Here is a 16,440-nt window from a genome sequence, read left to right as displayed (position 1 = left end):
TTGGAACAGCTTCGCCTATGGTACATGACAGGGTACCCATTCGTGTGTCGCGGGCGGCAGCCAACATCGGCCTCGTTTGCTAGCTTCTTGGATTCATAATTTTCTATTTTCTGTTATTATCCGGTGCAAAGACCAACTGTTGATCGAAATGCAAGATGGAATTGAATGAAACAAATCAATAATAAAAGCATCAGGGTGGTCGATCTAATCAAATTTTACTCTTGGATAAATTCAGAATCCGAGGTCGTATGTGGCATGTGGGTCCCAAAATGAAACCTTGTATTGTCTTGGTACTAACTTAGTACGATAGCACTACCTTAGTGCTAGCTATAATAATGGTGAGGTACTAGTTGGTAATGGATGTAAATCGGTACGAACAAAAAAAATGTTATATTGTAATGGAGGTTATGTCACATGTGGGTCCGAAAACCAAACTTTGTACTGGTTTACTACTAACTTAGTACTTTAGCACTACGCTAGTGCTAGCTATAATAGTGGCAAGGTATTATATGTTGATGGATGTAAATCGGTATGATAGACAATGGGACGCACCAGGGTCCCCATTCGTGTGTTGGGGCGGGTAGCCAAGGCCGGCCTCGTTTGCTAGCTCCTTCGATTCACGCTTTTATGTTTTTAGTTATTATCCGGTGCAAAGACCAATTGTTGATCGAAATGCAAGATGAAATTGAATGGAACAAATCAATAATAAAAAGCACCTGGGTGGTCGATCTGAACAACTTTTACTTTTTGATAAATTCAATACAAGGTCGTATGTGGCCTCTAGGTCCCGAAATGAAACCTTGTATTGTCTTAGTACTAACTTAGTACTACACAGGTAAAGTGGTAAGAGCATCAAACTTATATATAATGGTGATGAATCTCAATGAATCATGGCTGCAAGCCCAATGTTCCACTTATAATGCCCGCTGCCTATTTAAATAATGCCCAACATATTCAGCTCACCGCCCATAAGGAACCTTCAATGAGGCCCATGACGACACATCAATTGGAACAGCTTCGCCTATGGTACATGATAGGGTACCCATTCGTGTGTCGCGGGCGGCAGCCAACATCGGCCTTGTTTGCTAGCTACTTGGATTCATAATTTTCTCTTTTCTATTATTATCCGGTGCAAGCACCAACTGCTGATCAAAATGCAATATGGAATTGAATGAAACAAATCAATAATAAAAGCATCAGGGTGGTCGATCTAAACAACTTTTACTCTTGGATAAATTTAATCCGAGGTCGTATGTGGCATGTGGGTCCCAAAACAAAACCTTGTATTGTCTTGGTACTAACTTAGTACTATAGCACTACCTTAGTGCTAGCTATAATAATGGTGAGGTACTAGTTGGTAATGGATGTAAATTGGTACGAACGTAAAAAATGTTATATTGTAATGGAGGTTATGTCATATGTGGGTCCGAAAACCAAACTTTGTACTGGTTTACTACTAACTTAGTACTTTAGCACTACGCTAGTGCTAGCTATAATAGTGGCAATGTATTATATGCTGATGGATGTAAATTGTTATATGGTAAAGGATGTTATGTAACATGTGGGTCCTACAGCCAAACTTGGTATTTGCTTAGCACTAAAGTAGTGTTGTAGCACTAGCTTAGTTTTATAGCACTAGTTTAGTACTATAGCACTAGCTTAGTGCTAGTTGTAATACTAGTAAGTCACTATATGCTAACGAAGGTAAATAGTTAAGTGTATCAAGGTATTCTATGATAGTGGAGGATATGTGTTCCAAAACCAAAATTGGTCATGGCTTAGTACTAACATATTATTGTAGTACTAGCTTAGTGCTTGCTATAATAACAACAAGGTACTACATGGTAATGGAGGTAACTCGGTAAGAGTGTTAAAGTGTTATTTGTGAATAGAGATAAAGTGGTAAGAGCAGCAAACTTATATATGGTGGTGATGAATCTCAATGAATCATGGCTGCACGCCCAATCTTCCACTTAGAATGCCCGCTGCGTATTTGAGTAATTCCCAACATATTCAGCTCATCGCCCATTGGGAAGGATCAATAGAGGAGGCCAATGATGACACATCGATTGGAATAACTTAGCCAATGGGATGTGCCACGGCCCCCATTCATGTGTCGGGGCGGGTAGCCAACACCGGATCGTTTGCTAGCTGCTAGAATTCTACCTTTTTTGTTTTCCATTATTATCTGGTGCAAAGACCAAGTGTTCATCAAACTACAAGATGGAATTGAACGAAAATAACAATAATAAAAGCATCTGGGTGGTCGATCTGAACAACTTTTACTCTTGGATAAATTCTATCTGAGGTCATATGTGGCCTATGGGTCCCAAAACGAAACCTTGTATTGGCTTAGTACTATAGCACTACCTTAGTACTAGCTATAATAATGGTGAGGTAGTATTTGGTAATGGAGGTAAATCGGTACGAACGTCAAAATGTTATATTGTAATGGAGGTTATGTCATATGTGGGTCCGAAAACCAAACTTTGTATCTGTTTACTACTAACTTAGTACTTTAGCACTACGCTAGTGCTACCTACAATAGTGGCAAGGTATTATATGTTGGTGGATGTAAATCGGCATGATCTAAAACTGTTACATGGTAATGGATGTTATGTAGCATGAGGGTCCTAGAAGCAAACTTGGTATTTTCTTAGTACTAAATTAGCGTTGTAGCACTAGCATACTGCTAGTTGTAATAGTGGTAGGTTACTATATGCTAACAGAAGTAAATCGTTAAGTGTATCAAGGTGTTCTATGGTAATGGATGATATCTGGCATGTGGTTTCCAAAACCAAAATTGGTCATGGCTTAGTACTAACGTATTATTGTAGTACTAGCTTAGTGCTAGCTATAATAACAACAAGGTACTACATGGTAATGGAGGTAAATCGGTAAGAGCGTCAAATTGTTATATGCTAATAGAGGTAAAGTGGTAAGAGCATCAAATTTATATATGATGGTGATGAATCTCAACGAATCATGGCTGCAAACCCGATCTTCCACTTAGAATGCACGTTGCGTATTTGAGTAATTCCCAACATATTCAGCTCACCACCCATTGGGAAGGAACTTTCAAGGAGGCCGATGACAACACATCGATTTGAATAACTTAGCCAATGGGACATGTCAGGGTCCCCATTCGTGTGTCGGTGCTCGCAGCCAACACCGGCCTTGTTTGCTAGCTGCTTGGATTCATACTTTTCTATTTTTCGTTATTATATCATGCAAACACCAACTATTGATTGAAATGCAAGATGGAATTGAATGAAATAAATCAGCAATAAAAGCATTTTAGTGGTCAATCTGAACAACTTTGACTCTTGGATAAATTCAGTCCGAGGTCGTATGTGGCCTATCGGTCCCAAAAAGAAACCTTGTATTGGCTTAGTACTAACTTAGTACTATAGCACTACCTTAGTGCTAGCTATAATAATGGTAAGAACGTCAAGATACTATATGGTAATGGAGGTTATGTTACATGTGGGTTTGAAAACCAAACTTTGTACCGGTTTACTACTAACTTAGTACTTTAGCATTATGGTAGTGCTACTGATATGTTGATGGATATTAATCGGTAACAATACTATATAAACTGGAAAGATTAGCAAACAGATATATGGTAGTGCATGATTGATCTAAATGGAACAATGATGCAAAGAGACTCTACCACTTAGAATTCCATGTTGCGCATTTGAGTCATTCCCAACAGATTGAGCCCATCGTGAGGTTTGAAGAACCTATGATGAGACTATATAGGACACATCAGTCGGAGCATCTTAACGAATGGGATGTTCCTTCCGTGGGTCATGGCGGGCAGTAGACGCCGGCCTTGCTTGCCAGCTTGGATTCTTACTCTCAGGCTCTCCGTCCTATTCCTGCATGAAGACTAACTTTTGGGAACTTATATATGATGGTGATGAATCTCAATGAATCATGGATGCAAGCCCTATCTTCCACTTAGAATGCCCGTTGCGTATTTAAGTAACTCCCAACATATTCAGCTGATCGCCCGTTGTGAAGGAACTTTAGAGGGGGCCGATGATGACACATAGATTGGAATAGCTTAGCCAATGGGACTTACCAGGGTCCCCATTCGTGTGTCGGGGCGAGCAGCCAACACCGACCTCCTTTGCTAGCTCCTTGGATTCATACTTCTCTTTTTTCTTTATTATCTGGTGCAAAGACAAACTGTTTATCAAAATTCAAGATGGAATTGAATGAAACAAATGAATAATAAAAGCATCTCGGTCGTCGATCTGACCAACTTTCGCTCTTGGATAAATTAAATGTGAGGTCGTATGTGTCCTATGGGTCCCAAAACGAAACCTTTTATTGGCTTAGTACTAACTTAGTACTATAGCACTACCTTAGTGCTAGCTATAATAATGGTGAGGTACTATTTGCTAATGGAGGTAAATCTATAAGAACATCAAAATTCTATATGGTAATGGTAGTAATGTCACATGTGGGTCCGAAAAACAAAGTTTGCACTAGTTTACTACTAACTTAGTACTTTAGCACTACACTAGTGCTAGCTATAATATGTTGGAAATATGCCCTAGAGACAATAACAAAATAGCTATTATTATGTTTCCTATTTCAAGATAATCGTTTATTATCCATGCTAGAATTGTATTGAATGCAAACACAAATACATATGGGGATACATAGACAAAACACTGTCCCTAGTAAGCCTCTAGTGGACTAGCTCATTCAACTAAGATGATTAAGGTTTTCTAGCCATAGACAACTGTTGTCACTTGATAACGTACGGGATCACATCATTAGCCATAGATAAGACTCAAACAATGAATGTAGCATGTGATCGTGTTATTTTATTGTTACTGTTTTCTGCATGTCAAGTATACATTCCTATGACCATGTGATCATGTAACTCACTGACACCGGAGGAATGCCTTGTATGTATCATATGTCGCAACATAACTGGGTGACTATAAAGGTGCTCTACAGGTATCTCCGAAGGTGTCCATTGAGTTTGCATGGATCAAGTCTGGGATTTGTTACTCCGTATGACGGAGAGGTATCTCGAGGCCCACTCGGTAATACAACATCCCAAACAAGCCTTGCAAGCAATGTGACTAAAGATTTAGCCACGAGATTTTGTATTACGGAAAGAGTAAAGATACTTGTCGGTAACGAGATTGAAATAGGTATTGAGATACTGACTATCGAATTTCGGGCAAGTAACATACCGATGGACAAAGGGAATGTTATACGGGATTAATTGAATCCATGACATAGAGCTTCAACCGATAAAGATATTCATAGAATATGTAGGATCCAATATGGGCATCGAGATCCCTCTATTGGATATTGATCGGAGAGTGTCTCGTTCATGTCTACATAGTTCTCGAACCCGCAGGGTCTGCACACTTAAGGTTCAGTGACGTTTCGGTATAGTTGACTTATTGATGTTGGTAATCGAATGTTGATCGGAGTCCCGGATGAGATCCCGAACGTCATGAGGGTTTACGGAATGGTCCGGAGACGATGATTTATATATAGGAAGTATCCATTTTGCTCCCGGAAGGTTTTTGGGCATTACCGGTAAAGTACCAGGAGTGACGAATGGGTTCTGGAGTTCCACCGGGAGGGTCCACTAACCCGGGAGAGAACCAAAGAGGCCCAAGGGTGGCGCACTAGCACCTGGTAGGCTGGTGGCTAGCCCAAAGAGACCTATTCGGCCAAAGGGAGAAATGAAAGGAGGGTGGGGCCAAACCGAATTGGGGAAGGAGGAGTCCTCCGTCCAAGTTATATTGGAGGAGGACTCCTCCTCCTCTCCTTGCACCGGCCGAACCCTAAGGCTTGTCCCTAGGGCGCCACCCCTCCCCTCCCTCCTATATATAGTGGAGGTGAGAGAGGCTTTTGCCACCTCAAGCCAAGGCGCATCCCTCTCTCCATCCACCACTTCGTGACACCCCGTAGCTAGTTCAGTACGGTATGGAAAAGCCCTGTCGGAGTAGCTCCACCACCATCACCGCCATGCCATCGTGTTGTCGAAGAATTCAGATACCTCTTCGTCTCTCTTGTTGGATCAAGAAGGCGGAGATCATCATCGAGCTGCACGTGTGCTGAATGCGGAGGTGTCATCCATTCAACGCTAGATCGGGACGGAGTTCGTGGGATGGCTTCCAATTTGGATCGCCAAGAGGTTCGACTACATCAACCGCGTTTCTTAATTCTTCCGCTTAGCGATCTACAAGGGTATGTGGATCGGATCTCCCCTCTCGTAGATGATCAACACCATGGATAGGTCTTGCGTGTGCGTAGGAAATTTTTTGTTTCCCATGGAATGTTCCCCAACATAATAGTGGCAAGGTATTGTATGATGATGGAGGTAAATCGGTAACAACACTATATGGTGACGACGGTAAACTGGAAAGATCGGCAAACTGGTATGTGCTAGTGATGGATCTAAATGGAACATTGATGCAAAGACACTACCACTTAGAATTCCACATTGCGCATTTGAGTCATTCCCAACAGATTAAGCCCATCGCAAGGTTCGAAGCATCTTAGCCAACGGGATGTTCCTTTCGTGGGTCATGGCGGGTAGTACACGTCGGCCTCGCTTGCTAGCTTGGATTCTCACTCTCAGGCTCCCCCTCCTATTCCTACGCGAAGAGTAACTGTTTATTGTAGTCCAAGATGGAATTGAATGCATAAAAAATCAACATTAAAAGCCTTCAACTCGTCGATGTTAACAACTTCTAATATTGAATCATTTCAATCCGAGGTCGTATGTGGCCTATGGGTCCCAATACGAAGCCTCGTATTCGCTTGGTACTAACATAACACTATAGCATGCGCTTAATGCTAAACATAATATAGACAAGGTGTTATATGGTCATGGAGGTAAATAGGTATGATCTGATACTGTTATATGGTAATTGATGTTATGTAGCATGTGGGTCCTAGAACCATACTTGGTATTTGCTCAGGACTAACTTAGAGTTGTAGCACTACTTAGTATTGTAGCGGTAGCTTAGTTCTAGCTGTAATAGTGGTAGGTTATGATATGCTAACGGAGGTAAATCGGTAAGTGTATCAAGGTTTTCTATGGTAATGAAGGATATGTGGCATGTGGGTTCCAAAACCAAAATTGGTCCTCGCTTAGTACTAACGTATTATTGTATTACTAGATGTAATAACAGCAAGGTACTACATGCTAATGGATGTAAATCGACAAGAGCGTCAAAGTTTCATATGCTAATAGAGTTAAAGTGGTAAGAGCAGCAAACTTATATATGATGGTGATGAATCTCAATGAATCATGGCTGCAAGCCCAATCTTCCACTCAGAATGCCAGCTGCGTATTTAAGTAATTCCCAACATATTCAGCTCGCAGCCCATTGGGAAGGAACCTTCGAGGGGGACGATGACGACACATTGATTGCAATAGCTTAGCTAATGGGATGTGTGAGTGTCCTCATTCCTATGTCGGGGCGGGCAGCCAACACCGGCCTCATTTGCTAGCTGGTTGGAATCATATTTTTCTGTTTTTCTTTATTATCCAGTGCAAAGACGTACTGTTTATCAAAATGCAAGATGGAATTGAATGAAACAAATCCATAATAAAAGCATCTGGGTGGTCGATCTGAACAAATTTAATTCTTGGATAAATTCAATCCGAGGTCGAATGTGGCCTATGGGTCCCAAAATAAAACCTTGTATTGGCTTAGCACTAACTTAGTACTATAGCACTACCATAGTATTAGCTATAATAATGATGAGGTACTATTTGGTAATGGAGTTAAATCGGTAAGAACATCAAAATGCTATATGGTAATGGAGGTTATGTCACATGTGGGTCCGAAAAACGAACTTTGTACTAGTTTACTACTAACTTAGTACTTTAGCACTACGCTAGTGCTATCCATAATCGTGGCAAGGTATTGTATGCTAATGGAGGTAAATCAGCAACAACACTATATGATGACGACGGTAAACTGGAAAGATTGGCAAACTAGTATAGGGTAGTGATGGATCTAAATGGAACATTGATGCAAAACCACTCTACCACTTAGAATTCCACATTGCGCATATGAGTCATTCCCAACAGATTCAGCCCATCGCAAGGTTGGATGAACCTATGAGGAGGCTATATAGCACACATCAGTCGGAGCATCTTAGCCAATGGGATGTTCCTTTCTTTGGTCATGGCGGGCAGTAGACGTCGGCCTCGCTTGCTAGCTTGGATTCTCGCTCTCAAGCTCACCGTCATATTCCTACACGAAGACTAACTCTTTATCGGAGTCCAAGATGGAATTGAATACATAAAAAATCTATATTAAAAGCCTTTGACTCGTCGATCTGAACAACTTGTAAAATTGGATCATTTCAATCCGAGGTCGTATGTGGCCTATGGGTCCCAATACAATGGAGGTAAATCGATATGATCTGAAACCGTTATATGGTAACGGATGTTATGTAGCATGTGGGTCCTAGAAACAAACTTGGTATTTTCTCGGTACTAGCTTAGTATTGTAGCACTAGCTTACTTTTGTAACACTAGCTTAGTATTGTAGCACTAGCTTAGTGCTAGTTGTAATAGTGGTAGGTTACTATATGCTAAGGGAGGTAAATCGGTAAGTGTATCAAGGTGTTCTATGATAATGGAGGATATGTGACATGTGAGTTCGAAAACCAAATATGGTTCACGCTTAGTACTAACGTATTATTGTAATACTAGCCGTAATAATGGCAAGGTACTACGTTGTAATGGAGGTAAATTGGTAAGAGCGTCAAAGTGTTATATGCTAATAGAGGTAAAGTGGTAAGAGCAGCAGACTTATATACGATTGTGATGAATCACAATGAATCATGGCTGCAAGCCCAATCTTCCACTTAGAATGCCCGCTTCGTATTTAAGTAATTCCCAACATATTAAGCTCACACCCCATTGGGAAGCAACCTTGGAGGAGGCAGATGATAACACATCGGTTGGAATAACTTAATTAGCCAATGGTACATTCCAGGGTCCCCATTCGTCTGCGGGGGCGGGCATCCAACACTAGCCGCGTTTGCTAGCTGCTTGGATTCATACTTTTATATTTTCCGTTATTAACCGGTGCAAAGACCAACTGTTGATCAAAATGCAAGATGGAATTGAATGAAATAAATCAATAATAAAAGCATGTGGGTGGTCGATAAGAACAAGTGTTACTCTTGGATAAATTCAATCCGAGGTCATATGTGGCCTATGGGTCTCAAAACTTAGTACTATAGCACTACCTTAGTACTAACTTAGTACTATAGCACTACCTTAGTGCAAAATATAATACTGTTGAGGTACTATTTGGTAATGGAGGTAAATTAGTAAGAATGTGAAAATTTTATATGGTAATGGAGGTTACGTCACATGTGGGTGCGAAAACCAATCTTTGTACTGGTTTACTACTAACTTAGTACTTTAGCGCTATGCTAGTGCTAGCTATAATAGTGAAAAGGTATTATATGCTGATGGAGGTAAATCGGTATGCTCTGAAACTATTATATCGTAATGGATGTTATGTAGCATGTGGGTCCTAGAACCAAACTTGGTATTTGCTTGGTACTAACTTAGTGATGTAGCACTAGCTTAGTGTTGTAGCAGTACCTTAGTACTGTAGCACTAGCTTAGTGCTAGTTTTAATAGTGGTAGGTTACTATATACTAACGGAGGTAAAGCGGTAAGTGTATCAAGGTGTTCTATGGTAATGGAGGATATGTGGCATGCGGGTTCCAAAACCAAAATTGGTCAGGGCTTAGTACTAACATATTATTGTAGTACTAACTTAGTGCTAGCTATAATAATAGCAAGGTAATACGCAGTAATGGAGGTAAATCAGTAAGAGTGTCAAAGTGTTATATACTAATAGAGGTAAACTGGTAAGAGAAGCAAACTTATATATGATGGTGATGAATCTCAATGAATCATGGATGCAAGCCCAATCTTCCACTTAGAATGCATGCTCCGTATTTGAGTAATTTTCCCAACATATTCAACTCACCGCCCATTGGCAAGTAACTTTCAAGGAGGGTGATGACAACACAACGATTGGAATAACTTAGCCAATGGGAAGTGTGAGGGTCCCCATTCGTGTGTCGGGGGCGGGCAGCTGATACATCTCAAACGTATCGACTTTTACAAACACTTCTTCTATTGTTTTGGCCTTATTCATGCATGATTTGAATGAAACTAACCTGGACTGATGTTGTTTTTAGTAGAGCTGCCTGTATGGCTTTCTTGTATGCAGGAAAATGGATTTTTAAGCGTCCCGAAAAATTCCAATAAACAATAGAGAAAATCCACGCACCGGGAGGAACCCTGGGCCAGAAGATGGGCCAGAGGAGGGCACCAGGCCTCCAGGCGACCTGTGGGCGCGGCCTGCCCCTGGCCGGGCCGGGATACTATTTTTACCCGTGACGAAGAAATCCGAGAACAGAAGTCGTTTTGTAAGTTCTCGACGCGGAGCCACCGTCACCCTCGGTTCTTCTCCGGGAGAGCTAATCTGGAGGCTGCCTTGGCCTCCGGAGAGGGGAAATCATCGCCATCGTCATCACCATCACCCTTCCATAGCTTCCACCATCATGTGTGAGTAATTACCTGCTATAGGTGAAGGGGATCATAGGGATTCGATGAGTTAGATCATGTAATAGTTCGTCGGATTGTTGGAGGCATGTTGCCTATCATTTACTAGCGCCTCTTCCAGCGCCAGCGCCGCCGGCACCACGTCCATGAACGTCTCGCGAGCCACCAACAGCAGAGGCTCTGCCTCCATCACCAGTACGTTGCATGGCTGGAGCTATTTCTGCATGTGAACCACAGTAGCATAGGCTCTATCTCCATCACCAGTATGATGCATGGCTGGACCTACATGCGAAGCATCAGTAGCAGAGGCGGACCTGCATGCGAACCATCAGCAGCAGAGGCATCGCTAGTGCGTTGCGTTGCAGGTTGATCTGCGCCATGTCGATGCGCAACCGCAGCCGCTGGTTTGGCCATCGCACCACTAGATGGTGCTGCCGTAGGGTTCTGGCCCGACCCACGCGCAGACATGGTCGTCGGCAGCTGGTGCTCAAACGCCGGAACACGATGCGCGCGCCCAGGTCGCGAGGGGAACCCAGGCGCCACTCGTTTCCTACCATGAATACTGATTCGATCTGAATCGAGGCCAGCCCTAGCTTGCAGCTCGTTTTCTACGAAAAACAGAGTCCCTTGATCGCACGCAATATCCGTCGATCGGGAGTCCTTCGCAACCGAGCTATCGAACGTGATCAACTGGGCCTTATACCCAGCAGACACAGGCCCCTCATTAGGATTTGCTGGCCCATCATGGCCAAGCAAAGATTTCAAACGTTCGACCCTAGCCTCGCGGATCCCTTGATCCGGTTTGGCCGGAGTTGTCGCCGGCGGCCTTGCCGCCGTCGCCGGTTGGTTATTCTTCCTACGGATCGTAACTTTCTTCCATGAATAAATAAAATCCGTGAGTGTGAGCGCTGGTAGACTGATACGTCTCCAACGTATCTATAATTTTTTATGGTTCCATGCTATTATCTTGTCAAACTTTGGATGTTTTGTATGTCTTTTATATCTTTTTTAGGACTAACTTATTAACTCAGTGCCAAGTGTCAGTTCCTGTTTTTCCGTGTTTTTGACCCTTTTCAGAGGAGAATATTAAACGGAGTCCAAACGGAATAAAACTTCCGAAAAGATTTTTTCCGGGACAGAAGATACGCAGGGGGCGTGAGAACCAAGGCAGAGGCCACCAGGGGAGGCCACAAGCCCCCTAAGCGTGGCCAGGGGGGCGTGCCTAGCAGGTTTGTGGGCCTCCTGTGACTCGTCTGCCCTACCTCTTCCGCCTATAAATTCCCGAAAAGTCCAAAACTACATCAGAGATCCACGAAAATACTTTTCCGTCGCCGCAAGCTTCTGTCTCCGCAAGATCCCATCTGGGCAAGTTCTGGTGCCCTGCCGGAGGGGGATTCGGATACGAAGGGCTTCTTCATCAACACCATTGCCTCTCCGATGATGCGTGAGTAGTTCAACATAGACCTTCGGGTCCATAGCTAGTAGATAGATGCCTTCTTCTCTCTCTTGGATCTTCAATACAAAGTTATCCATGATCTTCATGAAGATCTATCCGATGTAATCTTCTTTTGCGGTGTGTTTGTCGAGATCCGATGAATTGTGGATTTATGATCAGATTATCTATGAATCTTATTTGAGTTTCTTCTTATCTCTTATATGCATGATTTCATATCCTTGTGATTCTCTTCGAGTTGTGGATTTGTTTGGCCAACTTGATCTATGATTCTTGCAATGGGAGAAGTGCTTGCTTTTGGGTTCATACCATGCGGTGACCTCACCCAGTGATAGAAGGGGTAGGGAGGCACGCATCGTGTTGTTGCCATCAATGGTAAAAAAGATGGGGTTTATATCTATTGCATGAATTTATCCCTCTACATCATGTCATCTTGCTTAAGGTGTTACTCTGTTCGTCATGAACTCAATACACTAGATGCATGTTGGATAGCGGTCGATGTGTGGAGTAATAGTAGTAGATGCAGACAGTATCGGTCTACTTTTCTCGGACGTGATGCCTATATGTATGATCATTGCCTTAGATATCGTCATGACTTTGCGCGGTTCTATCAATTGCTCGACAGTAATTCGTTCACCCACCGTAATATTTGCTATTTTGAGAGAAGCCTCTAGTGAACACTATGGCCCCCGGGTCTACTTCACATCATATTTTCAGCCTTACACTTTTTACTTCTTGCACTTTCCGCCTTCAGATCTCACCTTGCAATCAATCGTGAAGGGATTGACAACCCCTTTGTAACGTTGGGTGCAAGTTTGTTCTTTTTGCGCAGGTACTTTGGACACTTGGCTTCATACTCCTACTGGATTGATACCTTGGTTCTTAAAACTGAGGAAAATACTTACTGCTACTGTGCTGCATCACCCTTTCCTCTTCAAGGGAAAAACCAACGCAAGTTCAAGAGGTATCATAGGCGTACCTTCGGAATCGGCCCTTTCCATGGCCGTATCGCAGACGCCGAGGTTCGTCGGTGGACTATCCGCCGGAGTACCTCCACCCTGTCGTCGACATGGTCTCCTAACCCGTCCCATGCGCTACCGGAAGGAGGGATGAAGCCGTCGATTCGCTGTGCAACTTGTTCCTCCGAGTAGCCGTACTGCAAGTTTTTTCACATACCAGGTCTGATGGAGACAGCGATGGCATCTCTGGCTTCTCTGAGTCGTCGGCCTCGTCGTCGGACGCCAATGCCCAGAACCAGCCGCCAACCCGTCGTTGTCCAGCCAGGGAGCCGGCGGCGGCGACGGCCATCTCAATCGCCCCCTCAGTCACCCGCTCAGTTGCCCCTTAGCCTCACCCGAGTTGGACTTTGATCTAGAGCTATTCGAGATGCAAAGTGGAAATTCGACTGACGTTTACTTATTTTATTTTCAGGTGGCCAAGGGGTAATATATAGGCGGTCCCAATGATTAGGGCAGTGCTAGGCGCCGGCGGACCGGCGCTAGCTTTTGCCGGTCGGACCCCAACCATTCGATACAACGATTAAAGATCGTCAGATTTATTTACCGTTTCGTCCTCCCTCGTGAGTCAACGCCCCGAGCACCGCCGACACCCCTGCCCCGCGCTTGAAGCACGACCACAGCTTCCTTGTCGCCGGTCGGCGCCCTCGGCAGATGTCCACCTCGTCGGTCGGCACCCTCGTTGGCCGTCCGCATCGCCGGCCGCCGCCCCTCATCCCCAGCTCTACCCCCATGCAATAGTTGCGCCCTCCGGGTTGCAACTCCGTGTGTCGCTTGAAGCATTTTCCCCTCTGAGATGTAGCACCGCCATGCCGTCAGCCTGCAGCTCCCCGGTGTCACCTCTCCCATCATCGTCGGTATGCTGTATCGGTTGAAGCTTTTTCTCATGTCGCTTGAAGCTTTATTCACGGTGGTTGAAGCTATTTTTACGAGTTGAAGCTTTTTCCATCAACGGTTGAAGCTTTTTCCATCAACGGTTGAAGCTTTTTCCACAATGGTTGAAGCTTTTTATATGTCGCTTGAAGCTTTTTGCTGGTTGTAGAAAAATGACAGGCTTTTCTCGTTGGTATGTGGTTAAAGCTTTTCAAACATATGGTTGAAGCTTTTGTGTCAACGATTGCAGCTTTTTGTGTTTCGCTGTCGCCGGTTGAAGCTTTTTATATCGTCGGTTGAAGCTTTTTTTCCTAGCCGGATGAAACTTTTTTCATCACCGGTTGCAGCATTCGCGTTTTGCGTGGTGGGTGGCCCTTGATTCCCCTCGTCTCTGGTTGAAGCTTTCGATAATGTCGGTTGTAGCATTTTTGATCGCCGGTTTGAAGCTTTTTTCGTCGCCGGTTGCAAAAAAGTGATGCTGGTTGTAGCTTTTTCGGGGGTTGTAGCTTTGACGCATGAACTTGCAGCTTCGGCTTCGCAACCTCGCCCGCGATGCAAACTCCTGCTAGCAACCTCGCTGCCATCTATCTTGTGGGAGAGGGAAGGGAGAGATGGGGCGGCCCTCATCGACGGCACAACAAACACAACGAAAAAGAGGAGTGGTAAGGAAGGATGGGGGAACGGAAAGAAAAACTGCAGATGGACCCACGTTAATATGCAGTCAGGAAGCGTCGAAGCGTTTTCTTATCAAACCGCGTGCGTGCATCCGGCCTAAGGTTTCCGCCGGCGCGGGTGGTAAACGTTTACCCAATGATTATGCACGTGCCGTCAACTCTGGTATGTGCAGTGGAGAAAGCTATATATATATATATATAGGTGCTCCGCCGCCGACCGGAGGCAAACGCTCACGCGCTTACACACACATCCAATAACGACGAATGCGTCCGTCCTCTAAGATACTGCTAAGCTATCGACAAGATCGATCGGACGCATGCAGCTGCCAAGTTACCTGACGACAGCAATCCGCTACTGTTAGGCCGGCACATGACTCTCTCATACGCGGCACAGACGCGCTGTCGAAAACAGCCTTGGCTAACGTATCCGAGTTGTATATAAGCAGCTCCTAGCAACCGGCCTAGGTCGAGTGGTCTAGGTTTGAACAGCGGTCAAGGTTGCCGCCGTGTCCGTGTGATGCTCGCTCGTCGTCGTTGAGTCCCTCCCAAGTCACAACTCACAACACACGTACTGCATGCAGATCAATGCGCACACACGACGGCCTAGCACGACAACCTATAGGACGCTAGCGCTGCTGCGCTGGTGACAGGTGATGTTCACATGGCGCGTGAAGACCCCGGCCGGCTCCCTTGATAAATACGCTCTCGATCCGCCGCCGCACAAGCACAACACTCCCACACACACAAGTCCGATCGACGAGATTCCTTCTTCTAGCTAGTCGATAGTCGACACACAACCGCAAGCCTCTCGCCATGGCCAACCCCAACAACGCTTCGTGGTCCAGCGGCCTCTGCGCCTGCACCCACGACGTCCGCAGCTGTAAGCATTCTTGCTTGCATATGATCCATCCAAGCCCTGTGTCTAACTTAATTTGCAAGCCTAACTAGTGTGTGTGCGTGCGCGCGCGCTCATGCAGGCTGCCTGACGCTCTTCTGCCCGTGCGTCGTATTCGGCAGGATCGCCGAGATCGTCGACAAGGGAGCCACATGTGCGTCACTTCATCTTTCATTTTTCTTTCCCTAGTAAACGACGATCTACCAGCTAATGATGCATGGAACTCACGAACCAACTGATCGATCACCAGCTTGCTGCAAGAGCGGGACGGCGTACATGCTGCTGGCGTCGGCGACGGGGCTGGGCGCCTGCCTCTACTCGTGCGGCTACAGGTCCAGGCTGCGGGAGCAGTACGGGCTGGAGGAGAAGCCCTGCGGCGACTGCTGGGTGCACTGGTTCTGCGAGCCCTGCGCCCTCTGCCAGGAGTACCGAGAGCTGCAGAACCGCGGCTTCGACATGGCCCTCGGTATATATACATGTTCCGTCCGTGAAAACCTTGATCATGGCGTACGTGCACGGCGGCGGCGTGTTGATCAGCTTTGTTATGTACGTGCAGGATGGGAGGGGAACATGGAGAGGATGGGCAAGAGCGGTGCAACCGCCGCACCGCGGACGCAACCGGGGATGACTCGCTAGTGTGTCCGCATGCATGCGCCGCTTAATCAAACGCATGCATTGCGTGCTCAATGTCAGCTTCCAAGTCAACGTAAAGAATATCAGTCTAGCTACACCAGCTTCGATCGATGTGTGTGCCTTTCTATTGCCAAGATCCATCTTCCTTTCCTGCACCCACACCATGTATCTGTGATATTTTTGAAGACATTCGAATAAGACCATAATGCTTACTCGGTCACAGCATATAATGCTTTAAGAGCGACTATGGCTGCATGCATCGATTGATGCAGAAGCCGGGGGTTTAACCTCCTTCT

The 16,440-nt window shown here is 45.0% G+C and overlaps 1 protein-coding gene across 1 annotated transcript; it reads left to right on the top strand.

Annotated features, from left to right (window-relative positions):
- The first annotated feature begins 15,335 nt into the window (after nucleotides 1-15,335).
- On the top strand, nucleotides 15,336-16,147 carry LOC123450878 (protein PLANT CADMIUM RESISTANCE 11-like). The gene is made up of 3 exons (XM_045127928.1): nucleotides 15,336-15,496; nucleotides 15,594-15,665; nucleotides 15,762-16,147. The coding sequence occupies exons 1-3, from the start codon at nucleotides 15,430-15,432 to the stop codon at nucleotides 16,145-16,147; spliced, it is 525 nt and encodes a 174-aa protein (XP_044983863.1). The 5' UTR covers nucleotides 15,336-15,429.
- Nucleotides 16,148-16,440: the final 293 nt, after the last annotated feature.

The sequence above is a fragment of the Hordeum vulgare genome, chromosome 4H (genome assembly GCF_904849725.1).
Source record: "Hordeum vulgare subsp. vulgare chromosome 4H, MorexV3_pseudomolecules_assembly, whole genome shotgun sequence".
NCBI classification, from domain to species: domain Eukaryota; kingdom Viridiplantae; phylum Streptophyta; class Magnoliopsida; order Poales; family Poaceae; genus Hordeum; species Hordeum vulgare.
This window is presented reverse-complemented; position numbering and strand designations above follow the sequence as displayed.

Bases quoted from the DNA above. Each gene is read 5' to 3' on its own strand.
- LOC123450878 (XM_045127928.1), top strand. From the start codon at position 15,430: ATGGCCAACCCCAACAACGCTTCGTGGTCCAGCGGCCTCTGCGCCTGC. The intron at 15,497-15,593 runs GTAAGCATTCTT...GCGCTCATGCAG, and splicing joins CACCCACGACGTCCGCAGCT to GCTGCCTGACGCTCTTCTGC. The intron at 15,666-15,761 runs GTGCGTCACTTC...ATCGATCACCAG, and splicing joins CGTCGACAAGGGAGCCACAT to CTTGCTGCAAGAGCGGGACG.